Source organism: Saccostrea echinata, unplaced genomic scaffold, assembly GCF_033153115.1.
Source record: "Saccostrea echinata isolate AGI-Se365-2 ecotype Australia unplaced genomic scaffold, CSIRO_AGI_Sech_v1 ptg000006l, whole genome shotgun sequence".
NCBI lineage: Eukaryota > Metazoa > Mollusca > Bivalvia > Ostreida > Ostreidae > Saccostrea > Saccostrea echinata.
The window spans coordinates 2,512,029-2,539,529 of record NW_026889755.1 but is presented as its reverse complement, the minus strand read 5'-3'; the positions used below and the strand labels follow the sequence as shown (position 1 = coordinate 2,539,529).

The 27,501-nt window shown below is 35.0% G+C and overlaps 1 protein-coding gene and 1 non-coding gene across 2 annotated transcripts in view; one reads left to right on the top strand and one right to left on the bottom strand.

Annotated features, from left to right (window-relative positions):
* The window catches only part of LOC133180156 (receptor-type tyrosine-protein phosphatase alpha-like), a 75,408-nt gene extending 61,926 nt beyond the window's left edge, over positions 1-13,482 (bottom strand). The window contains exon 1 of the mRNA XM_061314728.1: positions 13,284-13,482. Coding sequence (XP_061170712.1) covers positions 13,284-13,482 — 199 coding nt within the window. The remainder of the gene's footprint in view (positions 1-13,283) is intronic.
* Positions 13,116-13,188, top strand: Trnaf-aaa (transfer RNA phenylalanine (anticodon AAA)). Its single transcript has one exon. It is a non-coding gene; the product is annotated as a tRNA-Phe (tRNA).
* Positions 13,483-27,501: the final 14,019 nt, after the last annotated feature.

Here is a 27,501-nt window from a genome sequence, read left to right as displayed (position 1 = left end):
CAAAATTTTGAAATTCATGATCCCAGGGTTAGAGGTTCAGGAGGTAGGGTGGGTTTCTATTGATGATATAGTGAAAATGCATAAATTCTATAAAAATCTTCTTCTCCCCCTGTATATAAAGCAGATAAACCAGGTGCATGATTATGATGATCAAGGGTGTCTCTAACAAAATTGTGAAATTTGCGGCCCCAGGATGAGGGTTTCTGCTCTATTGATTATATAGTGAAAGTACATTATTTCTTTGAAAATCTCCTCTGCTCCTAGGTAGTTAGCAGATAAACCAAGTATATAGTTACGATAAGCAAGGGTGTCTCTTCTAAAATTGTGAATATCTTGGCCCTTGGGTCAGGGCTCTGATGTTAGGGCGGGGCTCTATTGATCATGTATATAAAATGCATAAATTCTTTAAAAATCTTCTTCTTTCTCCCTGTATTTAAGCAGATAAACTACATATAAGGTTATGATGATCAAGGTGCTCTTTCAAAATTGTGAATTATGTGGCTCTAGGCTAAGGGATTCTGCAGGAAGGGGGAGGCTCTATGATCATAATGTGAAAGTGCATTATTTCTTTAAAATTTTTTTCTCTGCTCCTAGGAATTGAGCAGATAAACCAAGTACATAGTTATAATGAGCAGGGATCCCCCTTTCAAAATTATGAAATTTGTGGCCCCAGGGTCAGGGGTTCTGGTGTCAGGGCTGGGCTCTAATGATCATATAGTGAAATGCATAAATTCTTTAAAAATCTTCTTCTCTCCCCCTGTATGAAATGCAGATAAACTGCAGATGACATGGTTATTATGACCAAGGGTGCCTTTTACAAAATTGTGAAATTTTGCGGCCACAGGGTAAGGCGTTCTGCGGGAGAGAGGGGGTCTATTGATTATATAGTGAAAGTACATTATTTCTTTTAAAATCTTCTTCTCTACTCCTAGGTATTTAGCAGACAAACCAAATATAAAGCTATTTTTTCTCAATTGTTCACTCACACAAGGAATTTAAGTGGGTAATTACTTAATGATCTGAGAAATTATACACAAGGACCAACCTAGGGGGCGACTGAGGAGAATAGTTGCTTTTGAGTTCTGTACTCGGAGAGAAATTTAAGTTTAACATTTTTCAATCTCACTTGCACTTGTTTCGCTGCTAATGACCAATGCATCGAATATTCAGAACTCCTCTGGAATTCACGGTTCCATGTATGAAAAACTGCACTTTATAAATAATACACAAGACGCAAAACAGCTGCGCAGCTATCGATGTCATGCCATAGATGTTGGAGATCATTTTAATGTCAAATAATTGATACATGCTCTGACATACTTTTACTGTTAAATACTAGAGCTATAAGCTCTTTAAAGATCATATATGCATGATAAACATGAAGTTGCTCAATCAGCATGCAGTACCACATCTAGATCTTTTTTTGCTATTGAAAATGAACTTTGAAGAGAAAATAACAAAACTATGACTTTGCCAATGGCCTGAAAATATTAAAAAGAGGCCCATGGGCCACATCGCTCACCTGAGCACATTCGCTAGGCAAAGGCACAAATCAGTTCAGTATTGAAAAGATTACCGGGGGGGGGGGGGAGGCTTTAATTAAGCTACCTGATGATGCTTCAATGTCAATATAACAAATGGCTTTGTTGTACTTGAGAAGATTTTAAAAGAATTTTCCCATATATTCCTTGGTAAGAAATTGATCCCCCATTGTGGCTCCTCTCGATCCCAGGGGTCATCACTTGATCAAACTTGAATCTACATTACCTGAGGATGCTTCCGTATCAATAAGACTAAACGTAGCTTTTCTGTTCTTGAGAAGAATTTTTTTTATATGTTCTTATGTAAAACTTTCGATCCCCAATTGGGCCCGACCCTACCCCCGGGGGGTCATCATTTGAACAAAATTGAATCTACACTACCTGAGGATGCTTCCATATCAAAATGACTAAACATGATTTTCTGCTCTTGAGAAGAAGATATTTTCTTATATGTTCCTATGTAAAATTTTCGATTCCCCATTGTGTCCCGACCCTATCCCTGGGGGTCATTATTTTAACAAACTTGAATCTACACTACCTTAGGAAGCTTCCATATCAAAATATCTAATCATGACTTTGCTGTTCCTGAGAAAAAGATATTTTCCTATATATTCCTAATTAAGATTTTGATCCTCCATTGTGGCCCCACTCTACCCCCAGGGGTCATGATTTGAACAAAATAGAATCTACACTACCTGAAAATGCTTCAACATAAATATGACGGATCAGGGCTTTGCTGTTCCTGAGAAGAAGATTTTTAAAAAAATTTTCCTATATATTTCTATACAACACTTTGATCCTCCATTGTGGCCCCACCCTACCCCCGGGGGTCATGATTTGAATAAACTTGAATCTACACTATCTGAGGATGCTTCCATATAATATAACCAACCAGGCTTTGTTATTCTTGAAAAGAAGATTTTTAAAGTTTTTTTCCTTTATATTTCTATGTAAAACTTTGATCGTCCCTTGTGGCCCCGCCCAACCCCCGGGGGTCATGATTTGAACAAATTTGAATCTACACTAACTGAGGATGCTTCCGTATAAATATGACTAATCATGGCTTTGTTGTTCTTGAGAAGAAGATTTTAAAAGATTTTTCCTATATATTCCTATGTAAAAATTTGATCCTCCATTGTGGCCCCGCCCTACCTCCCGGGGTCATGATTTGAACAAACTTAAATCCACACTACCTGGGGATGTTTCCACATGAGTTTCATCTTTCCTGGCCCTGTGGTTCTTGAGAAGAAGATTTTTAAAAGATGCTATCAATTTTTCACTAATTCTTAATTTTCTCCCCTTGAAAGAGTGCGTGGCCCTTCATTTGAACAAACTTAAATCCCCTTCACCCAAGGATGCTTTGTGGCAAGTTCGGTTGAAATTGGCCCAGCGGTTCTGGAGAAGAAGTCGAAAATGTGAAAAGTTTACAGACAGACGGACAGACGGACTACAGACAAAATGTGATTAGAAAAGCTCACTTGAGCTTTCAGCTCAGCTGAGTTAAAAAAGATGAGAAGATAGAAAAAATGTGTGAATCTTATGAAACAGTGAAATGAGCATACGATGCAAGAAATGAAATTCTTTTGATAAATCTTTGAAATCTATCAATTAGGAACCTATAGACTGAAAATGAGTAATTTTCTTTTCCTGTTGGTTATTTATATACCTTTTAATCGGAAAATATATCAAGTAATTATGTTTTTTTTCAAAATCTATCTTTTGTCTCTTTTATAAGCATTCCTACGCAGGTAGGTTAAGAGCCATTCTCTGTAATGACTTTAACTTTTATATAGGAGCTGTGGCACGCATAGTCTCAGAATTTCTCCAAACTCTCTATGATAAAAGTCTTTGATACCGTAAACTCAAATCAGGCAAAAATTGGTTGCTACGTGTCATGGTTACCATAGCAACATGTCCTAAAGTTTGAAAAATGGCATTTTTCAACATGTTCAGAATCCCACAGTTAACGTTTGCAGCAAAGCAAACAAGTGGCAATGACTGTTTCTGAAAGTTGAAGGCCTTATGTCTTAAATGCATGATAAACATGTTTGGTAAATCATCTATTACATACGTTACTATGGAAACAAAGTATTCAAAAGTAATAATTTTGTTCATTTAATTTTATAAAGTCATACACTTAAGAATAAAAAAAATTATAGGTTGAAATGCAAGCAAATAATAGACAAGAGATCATTGTAACATATACCAAGGACGAAATATGATATTTCTTATAGGCTGGCAATGGTTGCCATGGTTTTAATACCACAAAGTTATTTTAAATTTACTTTCTTAGTGTTTTAATCTTATCCTATATTTTTAAAAAGCATATTTCTATATAACTGATGATCAATTTTTAAAGGAGCTGGTGTGACCCTAATTTTCACATTTCAAAAAATTCAAATTCAGTTCTTGAAATAGAGCGTTGCTATGGAAATTATCGGAAAAAATATGCATAAAAATCTGAAAAATATTTTGTTTCCTTGGATACGTACCCTTGTATGTAGATTCCCAAAACTTATATGATTGATATATATGAACAACTAACCTGACTTTCAATTTTGACTACCAACCAATTTCTAACTGGATGCAAAAAGCTGGCACATAGGATTTAATATTGATATAAAATTAATAAAATCAAACATTTTCCCTTCTTGGTAACCATAGCAACAGTGTTGTATTTTTCAACAAACTTTATCAATATAAGATATTCAAGTTTAGTTCTACCAGATAAGTACTATTAAAGGCGAGTCAAATAATATGTTTCTTGATTAAAAGCTAAATAAATTCCTAAAGAAGCAAAAAAATATCACTTTAAACAACTGGTATGCTGTTTCCATGGTTACACTGCAAAGTAACAATTAATCCCAATATTTCTTATGTTGTTGGTGTTGCAAGGTCCTAAGGATGTATATGTGCCAGTCATGAATTTTATTGTTTTTCCTCAAGATAGTAGCATTAACCCAATCTTAGCAACAGATTTTGCATGGTAACTCTGTGTTACCATGGCAACCATAAAAGTTATTTTTAGAATGATATTGCCAATACCTAATTACTTAAGGTCAAATATTTTTATTGTTTTTATTTAGTTGTTGATTGAGTTTGATCATGTAACATCTATCATTAGTGAATATTGAGCACTTTTAAGCATTTTTCAGCATCTAAAATGTATTCCAAATGTACCCATGGTTACCACTTACTTAGAGATAAATTCTAAATAGTTTCTTTATAGCATAAGTGGCAACAAGGTGTTATGTTTTTGTGAGAATAGTTTGTTTGTTTTTCTTAGTCTTTATTAAGGCTTAATAAAGATTCAAACTAGCTGAAAATCTCAATTTTTTCAACTTTTCTGGCTGTTACCATGGCAACCAAGACACATAGCAACGAAATTTCATTTGATATATGTTTCTGGTGTCAAGTTGTTATAATAGGCAAAGTTTCATCAAAATCGGTGACCATGCGTGGCAAAGAAGTTTAAGTGGTTACAGAGAATCGCTATTAAGGCTTCCTGTAGAATATTACAGTGCACTCTGTACCTTCACATCTCTGAACTACCAAAATATGACGTCATAATGGAAAATGACGTCAAGTCACTGCAAACTTGAGGTGTTATGACGGGGAGAGTGTCATGAACTTTACACTTTATTTCAAACTGCATGTAAAATGTTAGATAGCTATTGCAAAATTCACGAGTCGTTAAAGGTTTTGTAAATCTTATATGTCCGAATATTTTAAAAATACACCGCTTACCTACCCTTGATTGAAATTCAGCATGTTCAAAATGCTTATGAAAAAATATACTTTTGAAATGTACTCTGTTTTATACCCGTGGTTAGAGGTAGAATTTATTTTATGTGTATAAAAGAGTCTGGCGAAGGTAATTAATGAGGATTAATCTGAGAATTTTTGTGGACATCTGTAAGAAGAGGTTGTTCTCTAACTGAATCTTGTTTGGGAAAAATGTGTGTTGGCTTTGTTTTAATACAGATTACGATATTGTGTGGAAAATACCCTCAAATTTGTAGGTAAGTTGAATTTCTCAGGAAATATTTTGTACCCAAGTAATACCATGACTTTTCCCAAGCACATTTCGGATACACAAGGATACGATGAGTTTATTTATATAACAAAATGTTAATAATTATCGTGTTAATCAGCTGCGCCGAAGCGATTTATATGAAACACTTGAAAAAATTATAAATGACCGTCACGTGATCAACATAGCCATGTGATATCATAACAAATATGTTAATATATAGCCGAGGAAACCCTTTATATAAATTGGAAGTACTAAAGTTCAATGCGTATAAATTAAAACCCAAACCGACCTCGCAATGACATATTATGTTTTGAGCGCATTTTAAAGCTTCGGGAAGCCTTAACATAGCTGCGTAGGATGTTTAAGTGATACAGAGAAATTACATTGACATTTTTTAAAATTTTATTAATGATCCACCTGCGCCACTCCCTCAAAACATCTCCAAAAATTTTAAATTTCTCCTCAAATTCTCTGAGGGAACTTGAAGTCTCTCTAAATTTTGGGTCTAGTTTGGTCCTTGTATAAAGCACTAAACTTAAAAATTAATAGATATTTGCCTGAAATAAAGATTTTGTGAAAAGACATCTTAATTCAATAGATTAAAGCAAAACTAATTTATAGAGATTAATACATTTACTGGATAAGAATCATAATTATTCCGAAACGTAAAGAATACATTAAACAGTCAAAACTAGATGATGATGCATGACAGGTAGCATTAATTTTAAAGAACTATCACAGGATAAAACTCTATCATTCAGTTAAATGAAAAGTGACTGAGAGTTTACTGAAAGGTGACTGAATGGCAGAGTTCTGCCGTTCAGTGACCTTTCCAGACTTTTCAGTTGACTGAATGGTGTAGGTTCTTCCTGTGTATTATATACGGTTATTGCATATTTTTGCTCCCATAAAATTCTTGAAATGTGCTGAATTGTATATATTGTATAAAATCTGACTCAACAAAAATTTTTATTGTTTCAAAGTAGGTTAATTATTGACAATTTTTGTCTCTAATTATTTGGATTTTGACTTATTTTTCAGAGAGAGGACAAAATAGACAGAATTTGTTCAATTTTTCCTATGTAATTTACAGAGTGTAAACCTGCTCCATATTATCATTCTACACATTATATCAAAACATTGAGTTGGAGCAGACCCGCTCTGGGACTTTTACTCATAATATCGACGTAATATTCACCTTTTTCTCTATAAATCATGGAAAGTTTAAATTTACGTCACTGTCCTGACGTCATATCTAATATATGGTATCATGGCTGATAAAAATATTGAATGCTTTAAAGTCTGCAGATGCTCCCCTAGTTTAGAACATAATATTACGCAGCTCTGTTAAGGCTGCATAAAGGGCCTTGGGACGGGGCCTCATTTATACAGGAAATGCTTACTGTGACGTCAAACAAATATAGCAATTCCTCACAATAACAGAAAATGAACTAATTTGGGATTTAAACTGAATAAGAGTAATGAACTTCATCAAAACTTACCACTGCATTAGTTAAATCCCACACAACAAAATATAAACAAGTCACTGATAGTAATGCACTTGTCGTCTTGACGTCATCATCGTAAAATTGGACGTATTTTATGTGCAGTGAGAGGCGGATCAGGTAATTTTTCATAGTGAAAAATGGATTTTATTATTAAACAGAATATTATATGCAAATCTTAGGTAGAGCTTTAATACAAATCTGATACCTTTGTTTACGTTTATACTGAAAAGAATTGTCTGTCCCTAGCATTTCTTTATAAGCCGTAAAAATATAGACATTTTTTTTATTTATGTAAATGAGTGGAACTCATTTGTTTGATATATTATCTTTAATTTTTCCACCTTCCTCATAGGTTTTAAAGTTTGGAAGAAATTTTACTCTATATTCAGTAATTTTTTTTGCTATGCATTTTAATTATCAATTTTAGATACATGTGTATTTCATTGTGCAATATGATATCAGAATGCATCACTTTACATAGTTAACTCTATCAGAGAGAGAAAAAGTTGCATTAAAGTGGAGAATCTGTGAGATAAATCATATGATGAAACAAGATTTGGTAAGTAGAAAGAATGAGTGCACTTTAGAGTGTCATTTGGAACCTTTTCAGCCACCCATTTGAAGCCTTGATCGATTTAGACTTTATTGCTAAATTAATTTATGATTATTGTGCATACATATGCGTTTGATATTTATACTTCGAATTTTTTATTAAACATTTTTGTGTAAATCCACACAACGTCATTGAAAATAACATGTATAAGCCTTAAATTCTGGAAATCTGAACTGGACCACTTTCGAATTTAAGGTACCCGCAAATGGGTGGAGATATTTAAATCGCATAGAAGTGGAATGTAAACACTTGCACATTATTTCAAGATTGATTCCACAGTATGAATTTAAATGGAGGAGAGAGAGAGCTCGAGAGATTGTGTAGTTTCATGATTCACACAAATAATAAATGATTCATGGCCATACATATTGACCATTTTTATGATTCGTATCCATAAATTTGCTGCCTAGCAACGAATCAGCTCAATCTTAAGTTTTCTTTTATATATATATATATATATATATATATATATATATATATATATATATGTGTGTGTGTGTGTGTGTGTGTGTGTGTGTGTGTGTGTGTGTATTAAAAAAATGCCCCCCCCCTTTCTTTTTAACTTTAGCTTTATCATTTTTTGTTTTATATGCTGAATGTTTTTCAATTTAAAAAATTGATGTATATATTAGGAAAGATTCAGATTTACATTACTTCGATGTCATTCTACATTTAATGGTAATTCACTGTACATGTAATACGTAGTAATACAAACATGTGTAGTGAAACAATTAAAGTATATATGTATGTATTACTCACGGTGATAATATTTTATTATATGCATGCATAGATAAACAACATTCGGAAATGAAATATAAAATTTTAACTAAAAAATTGAGTTGCTAGATTAACAAGAAAATTCCAAGAAATACAAACTATCTGTAAAGATTATGCACTTTATGTAATGCTATTGATGATGAGTTTCATTTCTTTTTAAAATGCAATTGTAATATACAAGCAAGGGATATACTTATAAAAACTTTGTTAGATAATTATTGTTCCTCATTCTATCTCAAATCACCCATACAGAAACTTGAATATATACTTGAAGTTATACCGGCTGTTTGCACTTTTATAAAACGATCATTAGAATTAAGAAATAAAAGGTCCACATCGGTGTAACATATATTGAGTAAATTTCTTAAATTGTGCCTATTGTTTATAAACATTCATTGTTATGTGATTTTTTTTATTTTGTATTGTATTGCTTGACCCATATGGGTGTATTATACAATAAAGAAATTATAAATGTAATTTAAATTAACATTTTATTGACGGAACAAGTATATTTGATATTAAAAACCATTGTCAAAGAAAATGCTACAACGTTACTATGTCGATAATCACTCGCTTATGTCTTCAATATCTGTTACATTTCGGCAATCAAAATATTGTCAGGTATGATATAGTGTTTAGGGATGTGTCTGTAGATGCCTGCAGACCATAATACGGAGGCGACATGAGCTAGCACGGCTACCTACTAACCGTGCACCTGATCTGCACTAGCAATACCAGAATTTCCTTCAAAATTCCAAACGAAAAACACAATTAAGTGAAAGAAGACAAGGTAAACTTTAAGACCCTAATAAAATTTTCGCAAAATTTTGAAGCCGGTACACACGGCGAGATTTGTAATATTATGCAAGTATTATATCTGTATTATTATACTTTCCTGTACCCACGCTTATATATATCTTATTAGATTGTTAATAAACTTAAGGCATTTTCTACGTGTTTCTCTCTCTATCTCTCTCAATAATGGAAAACGAGGTTCCGTCAGCAGTATCTGTTATAGTATTTTGCACTGCATTAAAACTGAAAAGACCATCACGATGGAAACATCGGCGGAACACTCGTACATGTGCATGGTGCACATAATGCATCGCTAGATGAGGTGCAAAGAGAAGACCCCAGAAGTTATAAAAACTTCTTAGAATAGATAATGCAGCATTTGAGCAACTGTTACAATCACATGTAGTTACTCCTTTTGATCGCCTTTCCATAAAACATATGTTTACTGCTAAAATCGACCATTATTTACCATGTGCTTTTTTATGATAAAAAAGGATGACTCCAATGTGAGTACTTTTGATTGGTTCAAAAATGAAAGGTAAGTAAAGACTTGTATAAGAAATAGAGCATTGCCCTATTCCTAATACAGTTGTATAAGATTCAAAAATCTTATGATTCACTGTATTAAAAGTCTATACATAGCAAGATTTTGTACTTAAATACATATCCGTGTGTTCAGCCCTCGATTGACAGACACAATGAAAGCATATCGAACAGTGGAATGTCACGTGAGTAAAGTGATTATAATATCAAACCGTTGGAACTTGGTGACCTGCTAATTTAGTAGGTAACTCGACCGAAGTTTGGAGAATTTTTCAAAAAATTACACATGAGCCGCAAATTGTCCAACATTGCCTTTTGGATATGTATAAGTTTAGATCAAAATACACATTCTGTGCAAATGAGACGAATGGACAAGTTGCGGCTCGATGTAAACAATGTCGTTGAAAACTGGTATGCATATGAATAACAATAGAAATGCGACAAAACTGCTAGACCCCGTCACAAAAACCAGTGTCGCTCGGCATTATTTAATATTTCCATGTGATATAATATATCAAATCCTGCTCTTAAGATATTGTTTAATAATTCTGATTCAAAAAGTTTATAAATTTCGGAAATATATTTTTGGCAGAGCACCGGGACCCAACTCTCATAGCTTAAGTGCACTGATCCAAATTTATTCAATTATTGACAGTCATGCAAGACGATAGTATGAACAGTAAGAGCTTATTTCGAGTTCAATTTGAAAGCCGAAAAATAAGAGGCTATGTAACAACATGGCTTGGTTTGGTCCACAATGAGATAAAAATTGCATGCACCAGCAAAACTTCATAATTTTATTGCCTGTTTAAATTTTGAATGCTTGATTGTATGTTGTTTTACGTCCCGTTCGAGATTTTTTCACTCACATAAAGACGTCTCCATATACCGGTGAAGGGCTTCAAATTTAGACCTTTACTCGGCACTCAGGGCCATTGAGCAATCATTGAGGGATCTTTATTGTGCCAACGCCTGCCGTGACACGGGGCCTCGGTTTTTAAGGTATCATCTGAAGGACACGTTAAAATTTTGAAATAAGCACAAAAAAGGCAAATAAGTATTATTTATTCATTTGAGATTTTGTAATGTTGTAACTTTTGAATAACACTTATTAACAAGGTCAAGATCAAATATATCAAGCATATGGGATTAAGAACAAGTTGGCTAAGCTCAATGTCATTCAAGTTTTATGCTATCATATTTTCATAACAAGGTATGGTTTTTTGTTTTTTGTTTTGGTCTATTTGTCCCTCACTGCAACCAGTCTTAAAAGGGGAGAAATATTGAAAGCTACTTAGAACAAAGTTTGCTTATGACCATAGGATATATATTTTGTTAACAAGTGAAAGGTTACACATGTATAGTATGGACAAATGTAATATTCTAGGCCATTCCAAGACTTTTTAGAGATTATTGATATGCTCGTCATTGATCATTGTCTTGCAACTTCTAAGTTTATAACCCGTAGACTTTATTTTAAAGGAGACATATATTTTGGTTTAAGAATAACTTTTTCACAGGTCAAAGTCAATGATGGAGATTGCCCATTCGTTCATGGTGATGCATAAAAATTAGTATCTTAAAATACAATATCTTCATATTGATTTTGAAGATGAAAATTGGTTTGCAGAAAACAAACATGTTCATGCATGTGTAATTGGTAAAATTATATATGGAATCAAGTCGTATTTATCTCTCTCTCTCTCTCTCTCTTTTTAAAGAAATGATTAGATACTCAAAATATGGGACACCAGACAATTCCACCAAGTTTCCTCCACACGGAAACCAGTGCGCCCCGATTCCATGATGTTTCCGGAGTCATGGAAACGTGAGGAATCCTGAGGTTTCCAATTGTTTTCCCTCATGGGAAACCTGGTGATTCCATTGAGTTTCCGTCACAACTACGCTCCAATTCCATGTTGTTTCGAAGCCTACGGAAACTAGTGGATTCCTCAGATTTCCAACATTGGGAAACTACTTGGAGGCTCGGGAAGCATCAGAATTCCTGAGGTTTTCGTGGCTTGGGAAACCTAATGGAATCGGAGCGTAGTGGTTTCCGTGCCACGGAAACTTGAGGGAATAACCTGGCATCCGCTGGGAAACATGGTGTTACATTTAACGTGAAAATCTGATTGGTTAAGAAGCATTTAACAAAATGTAATGATATTGTCAGCCTTAGCAACACACTTGACAACGGGTAACACAAAAGGTAATGTCACATGCTTGTAAATAATGCACGTACGGTTCACCGTAGAATCTCAAAACGTCAGTTGTGCATTTGAAAGAAGCCGCATAAACTTGACGTCAATCAAAGCTTGCGTTCGATGCTTGATTGAAAACAACATACGACAGACGAAAAATGCTTGCGAGTTTAGAAATAACGAAACGTTCTAAAGGACTCTCTAAGTGTCAAACAAAAATAAGGAAGTCGGTAAATCTTCTTCAAAGCATCCTTATTAAAAAAAAAAAACAGCGGAGAGTATGTAATTTTTCTAAACGTTCATTTAAAGACGATTTCAGAATTTTTTGCTGACATTCTAAATCATGAAGACAATCAGTGAAATAACATAAATAGTGCCTGTTTTGGAGACTCTTGGTTTGCCTCTTTTGACAAAAAGTTATTGTAAAGAAATCGCTGGAAGTAACCAATACTTATGTCCAGTGACCGTGGAATGAGTAATTCATTCATTTACTAAAAAAAATGCTTAAGAGTGGTACATGTACCTGTGTAAAATGGAAATAATTATATAGTTTTTGATAGACAAGTTCAGACTAAGTTGCAACATGTAATGCTGTAAACGTCATTAAAGAGGTGCAAAGAAATTGCTGACAAAATTTCTTAACTTTTCTTAAGATATACTATTATAAAGCTTTCTCCTAAATGTTATGTCTGTATCGTTTTCCTCAAAATTTTGTTGTTAAAATTTTTAATTTAACAGATTTAGATTAAATGTCACAATGAGTTATCCAGGGCTCTAATAATCTCCAACACATTTACGCACTGACTTATGAGTCCTTGACAAGACTGAATTTGTTAATAAAATAATTATGTTTAATAAAAGAATAAAAACATATGCATAGATCTCTCTTGTATTTAAGTAAAGCAGCAATTCTATCACTTTCTATTATATTTTATTTTTCTCTGCGATCAATCCTACATCAGTTAAGTTGGATAATATATTTTTTACCAAAGAAAGAGAAAAGAATGCGGTAGTCAACTTTCCATAAAAAAGTTTATTCGGAGAATTGGGGCTTTATGCCTTGCTTTCACATGTGGCGGTCAGACGGGTTCGATCGCCGGTGGCCAGATAGCTCAGTTGGTAGAGCACCTGACTAAAGATTTAGGGGGCCCGGGTTTCAATCCCGGTCTGGTCCGCTGCATTTTTCTCCTCTCCCGTTACACACGTATGCATATATGCAAACAGTGAATTTTTTTTATCTATTTATGAGATACGTACCGTACGTTGGACCATAGTCTTTAAAGTGTATGGTGATGTTGTAAACACTGTAGATATCGCCAAGATCCACATACCATAATACATTATTTGCATCTGTAGTGGGACCAATAGGGTTTGTTCTCGTGCATGTTTCAATTTTACTATCGACTGCTTTATCAGCTGCATATATGGCACAAGCCTTTTCCCCATTACACTGTTTGTAAAGAGGCATTTGCCATGTCTTTTTTCCAATTGATAATAAATCTGCTTAAAAAAAATAAAGACTATTTTTTTTTACATTTCAAAGCTAAAGGTTGGAAACATATATACATGTATGTAAAAACATTTTAATAAAATTTACGACTATTATCATTTAAAGTACATGTAAGTGCCATAATTCTTTATCGGTCATTATAATAAAAATAACAACAATATGCAATAAGGATAAACCTGGGTCTTTATTAGTGCCCTACCGGTGAAACCGGAGGGGACTTTAGGTTTCCTCCGAGTCTGTTCGTCCGTCAGTCTGTCTTTCCGTCTGTCCCTCTGTCTGTCTGTCAGTCTGTCCCACTTGGTTTTCCGCACTTTTTTTCTAAACGCTTGCAGATATTGAGCTGATTTTTGGTATGTGAGTGTATCTTGATGAGTTACAGATCAAGTTTGCATTTGTTCCGCTTCAATGATTTTTGCGGAATTACGACCTTTTCAATTTTTCAGGGGTTTCCGCAATTTTTTTTTTCTAAACGCTTGCAGATATTCAGAATGCTTGTTAGTCCCCTACCGGTGAAACCGGAGGGGACTATAGGTTTCCTCTGAGTCTGTCCGTCCGTCTGTCTGTCCGTCTGTCTGTCTGTCTGTCCCTCTGTCTGTCTGTCAGTCTGTCCCACTTGGTTTTCCGCACTTGTTTCCTAAACGCTTGCAGATATCGAGCTGATTTTTGGTATGTAAGTGTATCTTGATGAGTTACAGATCAAGTTTGCATTTCGTTCCGCTTCATTGATTTTTGACTGAATTACGGCCTTTTCAATTTTTACGGGTTTTCCGCAATTTTCTTCTAAATGCTTGTAGATATTGAGCTGATTTTTGGTATGTGGCTTTACCTTGATTAGTTATAAATCAAGTTTGCATTTCGTCCCGCTTCATTAATTTTTGACGGAATTATGGCACTTTCAATTCTTAACGGGAACGGAACCAGATTACACTTGCCGGTAGGGGACTAGTATTGCTAATGCAATACTCTCAGAATGCTTGTTCTTTCGGGAATTCACAGATCTAACAATCTTTGTTGGCGATGCATTTTGTCTATATTGTTTGAGAGAATGTTCATATATATATATATATATATATATATATATATATATATATATATATATATATATATATATATATATATATATATACGACTGATGAAGGCCGGTAACACGGTTGAAATATTTCAAAAAGTGTTTTAAAGTGTTTTTATTCTATTACAAAGAAGAGACTTTGGAGATATATATATATATATATATATATATATATATATATATATATATATATATATATATTATTTATTAATTTTTCTTTAAAATTGGTGTCTCCTGCAACTTTCAAAGAAAATGCTGAAAAAAATTCATGACGTCATGGTTGATATCTACGAGGTAATAAGAGGTAAGAGGTAATAAGAAAAACGATATATTATTTCAAGGAATTTTGACAATTCAGAAAGGATACTTTAATTTCTTACGTCAATTTCATTTTTTTTTTTGAAAGCAAGACCAGATTTGTATTAAAACCGAAAGACATCTTTTAATGAAATTTGAATGCGCAAAGATTTTCTTTTCATTTTGTTTTGAACTTTTATTCCCATTTTTGTATGTTATCTCAATGATCGAAATCGAGAATGTTTACGTGCTGTTTACATGTGCACTTTTAGAAGTACTGCTAATTTACTTTATCCTTTTACCTAATAAATTGAATTAAAAAAAAAAAAAAACAGAATTCGTAGTTTAAAAAAAGTTTATTCCACAAATTTTAATCACAAAATTATTCTGTTTTTGGGAGATGACGAAATCGATGGCTGTTGACAGTGTTTCGCAGAATTACAAGATTAGTGCAGCACCATTGTGTATGTATCTCCTGACGTCACAGTGCCCGTACATGTTCTGTTCGTTGTAACCGTACTCGATTTTTTTCATCAGTTATGTGCAGCATAAATCTAGATTTATCTGTAAAGCTTATGAGTCGCAAGTGCCTTAAATGTAGAGATTTTTTTTACCTAATTGTAAATTCCAGGTGAGGGAGGGACTTATTTTGTACAGGTGTGAATGCCTTGAGGGCTAGCAGTCTACCTGTGGTCGTTTGTCTCCTAATCCGTATACACAGAAAGTAATTTAATACAGAGTACAATACCAAGAAGTCAAACTTTACCTGTGTTTGGATTTTGAGATGATTTTGAATTAAAAGTTAAAAGTTGTAAAAACAGTTTCATGTCAATAATTTATATAAATTTGTATTTGAATGTATGTCAAAGCATCCCCACTCATTAAAAAAAATATTATCATTCAAAGTATTTGTTGAGCTTTGAAAAAAAAAAATTATTATACCAAATTTTGATATATATTATCATAAAGAATATCATAATTATTTCAAATACTAATTATTATATATATATTATCAAGTTAAAATTTTCATAGTTAATACAGCTTCTTTATTGTTTATACCATGTATGGTAAATATCAAAGGATCAAAAGTTAATTTGAAGGTCACCTCGAATGCCAAACAAGGTGCACAGGGTATACACAGGGACTAGTAAGTAATTGTAAATCAAGTTCTAGCACACAATTATTTACCTTAATGCACTTGATTGACAGGGGTACACAGACCATTTTTTTTTGAAGGCGGTGCTTAAAATCTCTGCCTTTAAGGAATACGTACGGTGTCGCTTTTACGCTCGACTCTTTGATTAAGGTAGTACACAATAGATAGGCCAAATTCTTCCGCAAAATTCTATTTTTTTGAAACTTTGAAATTTTGTTCAAGGATACAAAATCTCTCTTTTAATTTAATATGAAAGAAATTCAACCACGCATTTTTTGCCAACATAGTTTGAAATATGGCCTATCGGACCCCTATAAGAAGATTGTGAAATCAACCATTAGGCTTGAGTTTGTGTATTATTTAAAAATTACCAATTGATCTATTGCAGATTGTGTGATGCTTTTAATATATACAACCTTTCTGTTACTAAATCTCAGTAAATTATATTTATACCGGTATATACGAGTAAAATGTGATGAAAAAACAGAGCTTACATAGCCCAGGAATAGGAAATTCACATGAAAGTACGGTACACCTTAGGTTCTCTTAAGAAAAAATGTAATACACAAAAAAAATAACAGAATGCTTGAAATGGAACCTAGATTGAAATGTGTCAAAATAAGGAAAATTGAACCGACAGTTTCATATATTTTGGCGATTTAAAAAAAGATTTTAATGCAAAAATTTAAAGAAATCACTAGATGACGTCACAAAATTTGACCTTTGACCTCTTAATATGACCTTGACGTTTATGGTGTATAAAGGATTGATACTTCTTATAAATATGCCCAAATATCAAGTCTCTACTGTTATTAGATAAAAAGTTACTTTACGTTTAATAACAGACTGTCATATTACATGTAGATGGCTGAAACACATTCCAAAATGTTGGCTCCCGAAAGACCAATATATAGGATGTCTCTCTTTTTTTTTTTTTTTACAAAATATGGCAAATCACAGCTTATTATTTTTCTTACAAAGATCATGGATTATTGACATTATAGTGATGTTATTCTTTTTTCCTAGTGTACTTAATAAGAAATGAGTTAAAACAGATTTCAGGGTGTTTTGTACTACTTTAAGACGGGCTTTTGCACAGAATTGAATTGATATTAAGTTTCTGCTTCCTGTTGACCAAGAGAGGCAAACATTTTTTTTTTGGTTTCGCCTTTCCTTTCTCAGAGGCTGGATTTGTAGCTAAAGCAACAAATATGGTATAAATTACGGTCACCTCTGGTTAAAGTCTTTCGTGGTCATTTTCTATATAACCTTTTATAATATATATGAGTTTTTTCCTCATTTGGATTTGATGTATTATCCGAGTCTACGCCTTGTCTATTGCAAAACCCACTCTGCCTCTTTTTACTGTTGCAGACATTAACCGAAAACCCACTTCAGTTTCATGGACAAAAAACTGGAAATTTCAGTACCCCTTTAACTAAGCCTCGTATCCATGCAATGCCTTCTGTATAAAAAGAACCCGTTGTAGACTATAATTTAAATCGATTTACAATTAATAAAACCGGATTTTTGACCTTGGACTCTTTTTTTTTTATCTATCTTAAATACATTTCATAATTTTTTTTATATTAAGTTTTGTAAGATACAAAACAACCATTGTCGACTTTATTTAAAATGTTCAATATTTTAATATTTTTAGATAATAGTATAATAGTATAATTTAATGTACAGTCTAAAAACATGAGACCGAAATCTAAGATTAAAATGCATTTGCTTTTGCATCTGGCATTACACTGTAATTTTTTTTTTTCACAGGGGGGGGGGGGGGGGGGAGGGAGGTAAAATAAATACATACCGTATCCAGAAGAGTAAACTATTCCAGATAACAAAAGTATCCAAAAATTTATGCTGGTGGAAAAATTCATGCTTAATGCAGCACAACTACATGTAACTAGCAGGAAGTCTCTGCAAAAAGAAGTAGATATAGCGGGGCTTTTGTGCAATTAAAACATTGATATGCACTTTTAGGTCACATGCTATATGAGATTTATCATAAGCTTGAATTTCTTTATGTTTATGGATTTATTTCGGTTGTAAAATATGTAAATAACCATTTTTTTCCATTAAGAAACTGTAAACCTGATAATCCTTCATCATGTACAAATTTCTTTCTTTTTCTCAATACTCTTGTAAATCTATGTAAGGATTATTTCACGCGCTCGTGTGCTTAGGAAACACTCAGGTATTCTGATTTGACTAAAGCTGTGATATAATATGACTTCATAGTAGGCGGGATGACGACAATTTTAGAACACAAGTTTCTTAATATAGACTCTAGTCACGCACGCGCTGAAGTTCGTTTCGACAACGAGGCTGACTTGACAAATAGCACATGTGCAAGCAGACGCTGAAAATGGACGGTCATGCGCAATCGAGCTCCGCGGCTTATTGCTGTGTGCCGCTTTGTAATGAGGACAGTCGTCGAGGTACGGCAACATCGTTCCACTCTTTTCCAAAGGATCCATGTCTGCAGAAAGAGTGGATTATAAAGATACGACGAGACGAAGGTCCCGATTTCCATATAAGTTTTTCACGTGCCTGACACAGAGTTTATCGGTTTTGAGGATAAAAAAAAATCCTTCACTGACACATCTATAAATTTTCACAGATTTATAATTTTGACTATATATCTCTTTCATTTCATTGAATTTTGAAATACAAGTTTTTTTTTTAACACAGTGAGGCAATAAATACCGCATTATCAGTGTTGTTTGCGACCATTTTGGTTACTGTGGAAGAGAGGCCTCGCGTCATCTTGCACTTCCTTTAATCCTCTATATGGTATTAAGGTAGATTATTACATTTCGATTTAACAAGTTTTATTAAATTTTCTAGTAATATAAAATGTTTTTGAATGCTAAATGTCGCTAAAAACATGAAAAACAAAGCCCTATTCCTCCAAACATTTACTTTTTTCAGAAAACCAACTCTTCATAACATGCAAATTATGAGAGTATCCTCGGCTTGTATCAGTATTTAATCATAATGAAGCGAAGTTGTAATCAAAATCGAATTATCCCTACGGTTCTCGGTAGCTGCATTGTGTTAACTACCTGTTTCTTTGTGTTGTTACCTTCGGTCCTCAGCAGGTCACGTGACCTGAAAGGTATATATATAGAGAGAGAGAGGCAGTCTGGTTGACTAGTCAGTTGGTTGTTGGCGTCTGATGTGTCAAGACTGTATAGAACAGAAGCCAAACGTGATAGGTACTGTGTTTAATACCTGAATAAAGTCTTACGTGCCTGCAATAGGCTTTCGGGACTTTGTTAGTGTATATAGAATTATACATACTGTATAACACGGTTTGGCTGAAGATCAGAAACGAATGCGCTTCAAGCCTTGGAAGGCGCGTGCGCTCCCGAGAAAAGACAGGGATATTTGTAAATATTGCTAATTCAAATCTGTGATTGAGATCTTTAAATTAACTTAATTATATTGTTCAGATAGAACAGCCGAATCCCATTAACGAACCCGGAAACTTTACACAAATTTGGTGGCAGCGGTGGGATTCGGCAAATAAAAGTAAATGATATTTTAAAAAGAGCTGTGAGCGATTGCGCCTTGAGATAAAAAGCAGTCTACACCTGTTGCTACAAATAGACCAATGCGCGATTCTGGCATCTCGACAATGGCTGGTGAAAGCGCACAAGAAGAAAATCAGCCTGGAGGAGACATAGGTGGTGTAACAGTAAGAAGAAAAACGGCGCAACGAAATTTGACTTCTGGGCCAAATTGCATCACATTTGACAACAGATAATGCTGCGAATGCGCCACTGCCTAATAGAAAAACGCCGCGCATTTTCTCAAATGCGCATCCGCATCCAGCTTATGTGTTGAATGAGGGTCTTGTGCATTCTCCTTTTCAATTTCCACTGAGTGTGCAATGTCAAATACCATCGCAAGCGCAAAATCAAATTAGGCCTCCTACGCAAATTGGAAATGAAGAATCACCTAATGAGGGTCAGGCGCAAAATAAAGAAAGTGTTCCCTCTAGAGGCAGCCTTTCCTCGATACAACAAGAAAATAACAGGGAGGAAAAAGCGGCAAAGTGTAACATAAAGCCAGCGACATTTGACGGAAGTCATTCGTGGATTGATTACAAGTCTCATTTTGATGCTTGCGCAGCAATTAATAATTGGTCCAACAGAGAAAAGACTTTATTTAGCCGTCTCATTACGAGGTGCTGCTCAAGGAGTGCTTGGGAATGTTTCTTCGGAGACTGGTCAGCAGTATGAATTGTTGGTTAAAGCGCTTGAGGAGAGATTTGCACCGCCAAACCAAACAGAGCTTTACCGCGCCCAATTAAAAGAGAGACGTCAGAGAGCATCAGAGACCTTGTCAGAGTTAGGACAGACTATCAGAAGACTCACTTGTTTGGCCTATCCCTCAGTGTCAATGGAAGTACGAGAAACACTTGGAAAATAGGTTTTCATCGATGCATTATCAGATTCTGAAATGCGATTGCGCATCAAACAAAGTAGTCCTCAAAATTTAAATGAAGCTATTCGTTTAGCAGTCGAGTTGGATGCATATTACAAAACTGAAAAGAGAGTTCACAGTCACGCTGCGAATGTCATTGAAATCTACAAATGAAGACAGATCGCATCCAAAAGATTTATATAAATTGATGCAGACCCTTCAGACGAAATTGGAGTCATTAGAAGAGCGCATAGCAGAGAACAAAACCAGTAGAATAAGTCAACGTAGATTTGCCAATAGGCGGAATGGTGAAATTGTGAAGTGCTACTATTGCTCAGAGGAAGGGCATATTCGTAGAAATTGTCCTAAATGTAAAGAGAGAAGCAATACTGCTGTTGAGCGCAGTAATCATTCCGCAAAGGGCAATGCGCGTCGAATTCGAAGTAGGCAAAGGCAGAAGAGACCTAAATGTATTAGTGGAAATGTCGGGGCAAGCAATTTATGTGAAGAGGCAGGTATTTTCATAGATGTTGAAGTAAATGGAGTGAAAAGTAAATTTTTGATTGATACTGGCGCATCCTTAACTTTACTGTCTAAGAAAATATATGATCAGCTGACAGACAGACCTAGATTAGTACATAATGGACAAATAATAACGAACGCTGGTGGATCAAGACTTTTTCAGCTTGGGAAAGGTCAATTCGTCATACAAATAGGGAAATCAAAGAAGAATGCTGAAGTGATAGTAGCAGATATCACTGTCGATGGAATACTTGGACTTGATTTCTTAAAAGCTTGCAACGGAGCAATAGACCTTCAAACAAGTTCTTTGAAATTGAATAATGAAGAATGTCAGTTTTCATGGGAAGGCACGCTTGGCTGCTACAGAGTGACAGCATGTTCTGATGTATGCATTCTACCAAGAAGTGAAGTAGTTATTCAAGCGAAAGTCCAAGGGGAAAACAAATTCGGTGGTGCAGACTACTTAGTCGAGGCAGAGAAAAAATTTCTAGAGAGTGGACGTGCTCTAGTAGGTCGCACACTGTACCTGTATGCCTCCTGAATGTCACCGACAATGTTCAACAAATTCGTAATGGTACTCTTATTGCAAAAATGACTGCAGTTGAAGCGCAAAAGGCTCCTGTTAAGGAAGTGAATAAAAATTCTTTAGGACTACGAGGTGATCTGAAAGAATTGCTAGACAGATGTGAAGTAAATTTGTCCTCTGCACAGTTATCAAAAGTAGAAAAATTTCTATATGAGCACCAAGATTTGTTTGCAACCTCAAATTATGATCTAGGCCGTACCAACGTAGTGAAACACAAGATAACTACAGAGCATACAATACGTCCTATTAAGCAAGCAGCTAGGCGTATTCCTCTCCATTAATCTAAAGAGGTGGATAAACAGGTAGATGAAATGCTAGAAAGAGGCGTCATTGAATCTTCTATGAGTCCATGGGCGTCACCAATTGTCTTGGTTCGTAAGAAGGACGGAACCATGCGCTTTTGCGTTGACTATCGTCGGTTAAACGAAGTTACAGTGAAAGATGCGAATCCTCTCCCAAAAATACAGGAAACATTCGATCATCTTTCAGGACATACAATGTTCTGCAAACTTAATCTCAGCAGTGGGTATTGGCAAGTTGGCATGGAAGAAGCCGACAGGGAGGAAACTGCTTTTGTTACGCGCAAAGATTATATCAGTTCAAGGTTATGCCCTTTAATTTGGTCTGTGTTGCGCACCTGCAAACTTTGAGCGACTCATGGAGACAGTACTTGCAGGACTTCAATGGGACAAGTGCTTGGTATATCTTGAATATATGATTGTCGTTGGAAAGTCGTTCGAAGACATGCTAAAAAACCTCAGAGAAGTGTTCCGGCGATTGCAACAGGCAGGTCTGAAGCTAAAGGCTAAAAAGTGCAACCATTTTTGCTGAGAAGGTGTCATACCTTGGGCATATCATACCAAAGGAGGGTATATCTACTGATCCTGAAAAGATCAGGGTAGTTGGGGTATGGCCAGTTCCAAGTAATATATCAGAGGTTCGATCTTTCTTGGGACTTTGCAGCTACTACAGGCGTTTTATTCGAGACTTTGCATCAATAGCTAAACCCCTGCATAGACTTACTGAACAGGGTAGGAAGTTCCAATGGACAAAAGAAACGCAAGAAGCATTTGAGATATTGCGCAATCGATTAATCAGTGCGCCAATACTAGCATTACCTGATGTAAGCAAGCAGTTCATCCTTGACACTGATGCAAGTGGAACGTCAATAGGCGCTGTGCTATCGCAGATAATAGATGATAAAGAGCGTGTGATGGCCTATGCAAGCAGAACTCTGACGAAAGCAGAAAGGCGATACTGCGTCACAAGAAGAGAGTTGTTGGCTGTTGTTCATTTTATGAAATATTTCCGTTACTACCTTTATGGTTGCCATTTTCTTGTAAGAACAGACCACGGTTCACTGAAGTGGCTTTAACGATTTAAGAATCCAGAAAGGCAGATGGCGAGGTGGCTAGAAGTGGTAAGTACTTACGATTTCAAGATCGAACACAGGCCAGGTCGAAAACATGGAAATGCAGACGCTCTTAGCAGGATACCTTGTCCTCAATGTGGATTTAGTGTAGAAGCGGTAAAAGAGCACAAATCTAGCACAAAACAATGCCCAATCGAAGAAAATGACTTTACTTTGAAAGAGGCACAGTCTGAAAACAAAGACATTCAGTTGGTGCGTTCTTGGTTAGAAAAGAGTGAGAGACCTTCTCTTTCTAATATATCTCAGCAAGGATTTGTGGTAAAATCCCTATGGAATCAGTTTGACCGATTATGCCCTAAAGAAGGACTATTAGTGAGAAAGTGGGTACTGCTCCCCTCAGGGAAAGAAATTTACCAGGCTATCATACCAGATGAAGAGCGCAGGAAAGTACTCAAAATGTGCCATGACAATCATACAGCAGGACACTTAGGAGTGATCAAGACATTGGCCAAAATAAGGCAAAAATATTACTGGCCAGGTCTTCAAAAAGACGTTCATCAGTATATATCTGGTTGTGAAAAGTTTACTAAGCGAAAGAATCCAAATCCTAAGCAAAGAGCTCCTATGCAAGTTGTTGGATCCGGTATTCCCATGGAGAGAATTGCGACAGATATATTGTGCGAGTTGCCAGAAACAGACAGAGGGAATCGCCATATAATGGTAGTGTCCGATTACTTCACGAAGTGGACAGATGCATTTGCTCTGCCAGATATGGAAGCCGAGACTGTAGCACGCACAATGATGGAACAATGATATTTGAAGCAGTTAAACGCAATGTGTACACACAGGTCACGTGCTACCAACATTAACGCGCATTGAATGTTGGGAAAGGAACTATTTTGATATTTCTGAACTGCGGGATAAACATTCTATTTTTACATTTCCAGGTATTTTTCCTTAAGATTCTTTGCAAATTAGAAGATTGTTCATTTTCTCATGAACTACCATGAGATGAGCATGAATATCTCCATTGTTACGTCATAATACTGTACTTGACGTCAAAACTATAGTGCAAACTGTTTTGCTTCAAAAATGACAGTTGAATGGCGTAACTTGTGGAAACTCATCAGAAAAATAATGTAAATATAAGAAATGAATTTAATTTTTGAAAATTCATGAGGTACATGAACTACAACGCTTCACGCCGGCATATTTATCATGAAGCGCTAACGCACTTCATGAAATATGCCGGCGTGACGCGTCGTAGTTCATGTCCTCATGAATCTTCAAAAATTAAATTCATTTCTTAAATAAATAGCGGTCGCTGTCATCTGATAAGCTAGGTGTACCTTTTTAGTTTGTAGCTTGTGTATCAACTTTTCATCCATACCATTAGCGAAAAATATTTCTGTTTACAATTATATTAGTTTTTATCACTATAAATCTGTTCATGTTTTAAAGATTTGTGAATTCTTGATCCGTCTCTGAATCCATAGCAACGTAACATATGTTTGTATTGTGACGCCACGCAACTCAATTTGATGATGTAAAAACTATAGATATTTGAAATATAATAACAAACAGCACTAAATATACATTTTGAAATAGTTGAAAGTAAGTTAGTCTTTGTCTGGTCTAACAATAAATGAAATCAAGCGGTGCTTTTTCTCCCGACAGTTTTCTGCCGCTGCAGTGCTGCGTATGAATAAAAATCAAAATTTTGATGTAATTTGTCCCTTAGGATAGAGGTCAGTGTTAGCTATGTATAGAATGAGTTAAACAAGTATTAACGACAGTGAAAGCTTTTGATTGTAACGTCACAATAGAACAACGCGAAAACACAACGCTTCATGACGTATTTCATCTGACAAAACTCACCAAAATAAGACTTTAACATCAAACAAAATGCATAAATTGCATTAGAATGAGAATAACTGTCTTCTCCTTTGTTATTTGCGACCGTTGATGCTGATTTAACGGTCGCAAACATCCGTTTTACCGGCTTCGCTTACGCATCGCCGGTAAAACTCAGTTTACGACCGTTAAATCAGCATTAACGGTCGCAAATAACAAAAGAGAAGACAGGTATATCTCAATTATATTGTTCAATTATAGTTCAATTCTAAATGTAGTCTTTCAACAAAAGCAAGGTCACATTGTTATTTAAGAGTTCAATAATTGTGATTTGGAATAAAGTACAACACACATGTTATGTTTTATTTCAGAAATTGATGAATTGATCAAATCTTATATAATGGTTAAAATTAATATTCGTGTACATCTTCTAGGACTAAGAAAGTTGACGAAGGGCACAATACCAAGTGTATTCCCAAGGACCAAAAGTGCACCAAGCTGCACACCACCCAAGAAGAGAGAAGGACCTCCTCAGTAAGATTTGTTAGCCATGATACAGTTTGCAGTATTCTTTTGCTTATGATAAACAAATTCTGCATTTGTATTATTTAAGCATTGAGTTGTAAATTTTGATGTTCATCATGTCACAACATGGATAGCGGTGCTGACAAATTGAGTAACATGCGGAAGCACATCGTGTAAATTTGTTTGTATAACTGTCCATGCTATGACATGATGAACATGAAAAATTAACAATTCGGTACTTACAAATTTTATTCATTGATTAAACAAATACTGTTTATATAATACACATCATTCTCTATAACTATAAGTTATTGACTGATTTTTGGGAACTATGTCAATTACCATTTTATTAGCTCACCTGAGCGGAAGGCTCAAGTGAGCTTTTCTGATCAAAACTTGTCAGTTGTCTCTCGTCGGTGGTGTTGTCATTGTCGTAAACCTTTCGCATTTTCTTCCTCTTCTCTGGAACAATGGGGCGGTTTCAACCAAACTTGACACAGAGCATTCTTGGGTTACGGGGGATCAAGTTTGTTCAAATCCTTTTCCAAGGGGAGATAATTAAGAAATAGTAAAATTGTGTGGGATCATTTAAAAATCTTCTTCTCAAGAATAAATGGACCAGAAAAGAAGCAACTTATGTGAAAGCTTCCTGACATCGTGTAGACTCAAGTTTGTTCAAATCATGACCCCAAGGGGATAGTGTGTGGCAGCAATAGACAAGCAGAGTTTTATATATGAATGCATAGAAAAATCTTCAAATTTAATGATATATATATATCGTCTCAAGTTTGTTCAAATCATGACCCCTGGGGGAAGGGGGGAGCTAAATATGTGACCAAAGTTTTGCAAGAAAAAAAAATACCTAATTTTTGGGTTTTTTTTTTAGACACTATTTTTCCCAGTTGTATCTGTATTAGTACCAATGGAGAGTTAAAAAGAATCTTTTATACTTAAATCTGGATGTGTAAATGCTCATGAAAAGTACGTCATGAAAAGTTTATCTAATTGCAAGGCTGTGTCTGCCCTCAAACTTAATTTTTTATCATTTTTGTACTTAGTGAAGCTTTTATACAACGACTGACTAATAAATGTATTATGCATATATGCCATTTTATGATCAAAAGTGGTGTATAGATCATAAAGGTTTTGGAATGTTCAAGTTTTTATTACCAATAAGATAGGCGTAGTTTTCAAAATTCTTCTGTATTATAATTACACATTGCTATGCATTGCATTATGATACATATTGATATTTACAGAGAAGAAACATCAGTAATAAAAAAAAAAAGGAAAACATCATCGTCAACCTCATCAGCCACACACCAACAATCGTCATCAACTGCATCATGTGCCATCGACACACCAGCAGATATGCCATCTGAAGAACATGACTATTGTCGCCAAGCACCTTCTCCTGAAGATCTTGAGGTAATACACAGATAATGCATGGCCGTAGGAACCGGGGGGCACGGGGGGGGCGTGCCCACCCAATACTTTTGCCGATATATAGATTACTATAGTAAACATAGATACTACATGCTTGTGCCCCCTCAATAAAACCGCCAGAAGACCTTTTTTTTTTTTTTTTTTTTTTTGCTTGTCAGAAAATTTTTGCTAGTGCCCCCTCAACTGTCAGCTGAAAAATGTTTGGCTGTGCCCCCCCCCCCCCCAAACTGAAATTGCTTCCTACGGGCCTGTTATGTAGTTAGACATAAATTTTATCTTAGATCTCGGCGACATATTGTTTTTGTCATCTCTGTCCATCTGTCAGTCTGTGTTTTTGTTCACTGAAAGTTTGGAATATCAATTTGGGCCTGTATGTGTATCTGTCTGTCATTCTGTCGGGTTGTACCACTGTTTCCGGACGATATCTCAAAATGCCTTTGAGCTTTTGCAATTTAATTTTATATCGTTACTTCCTATGACTTAAAGAAGCCCCTTATTGATTTTGAAGTCCAAATGTCAAGGACATAAATTTACACATAATGGCTGTGTATGAAACTAGCGTTTCAAGGCGATATCTTAAGAAGCCTAAGATTTTGCAATATATTTTTATAATTTAATATTTTAGTAATGTTACCTTCGTCACAATGACTTGCATCAAAAATGTGTCAATATGCTTGACATTATAGTTAAAATTTATAGGATTCGAAGGC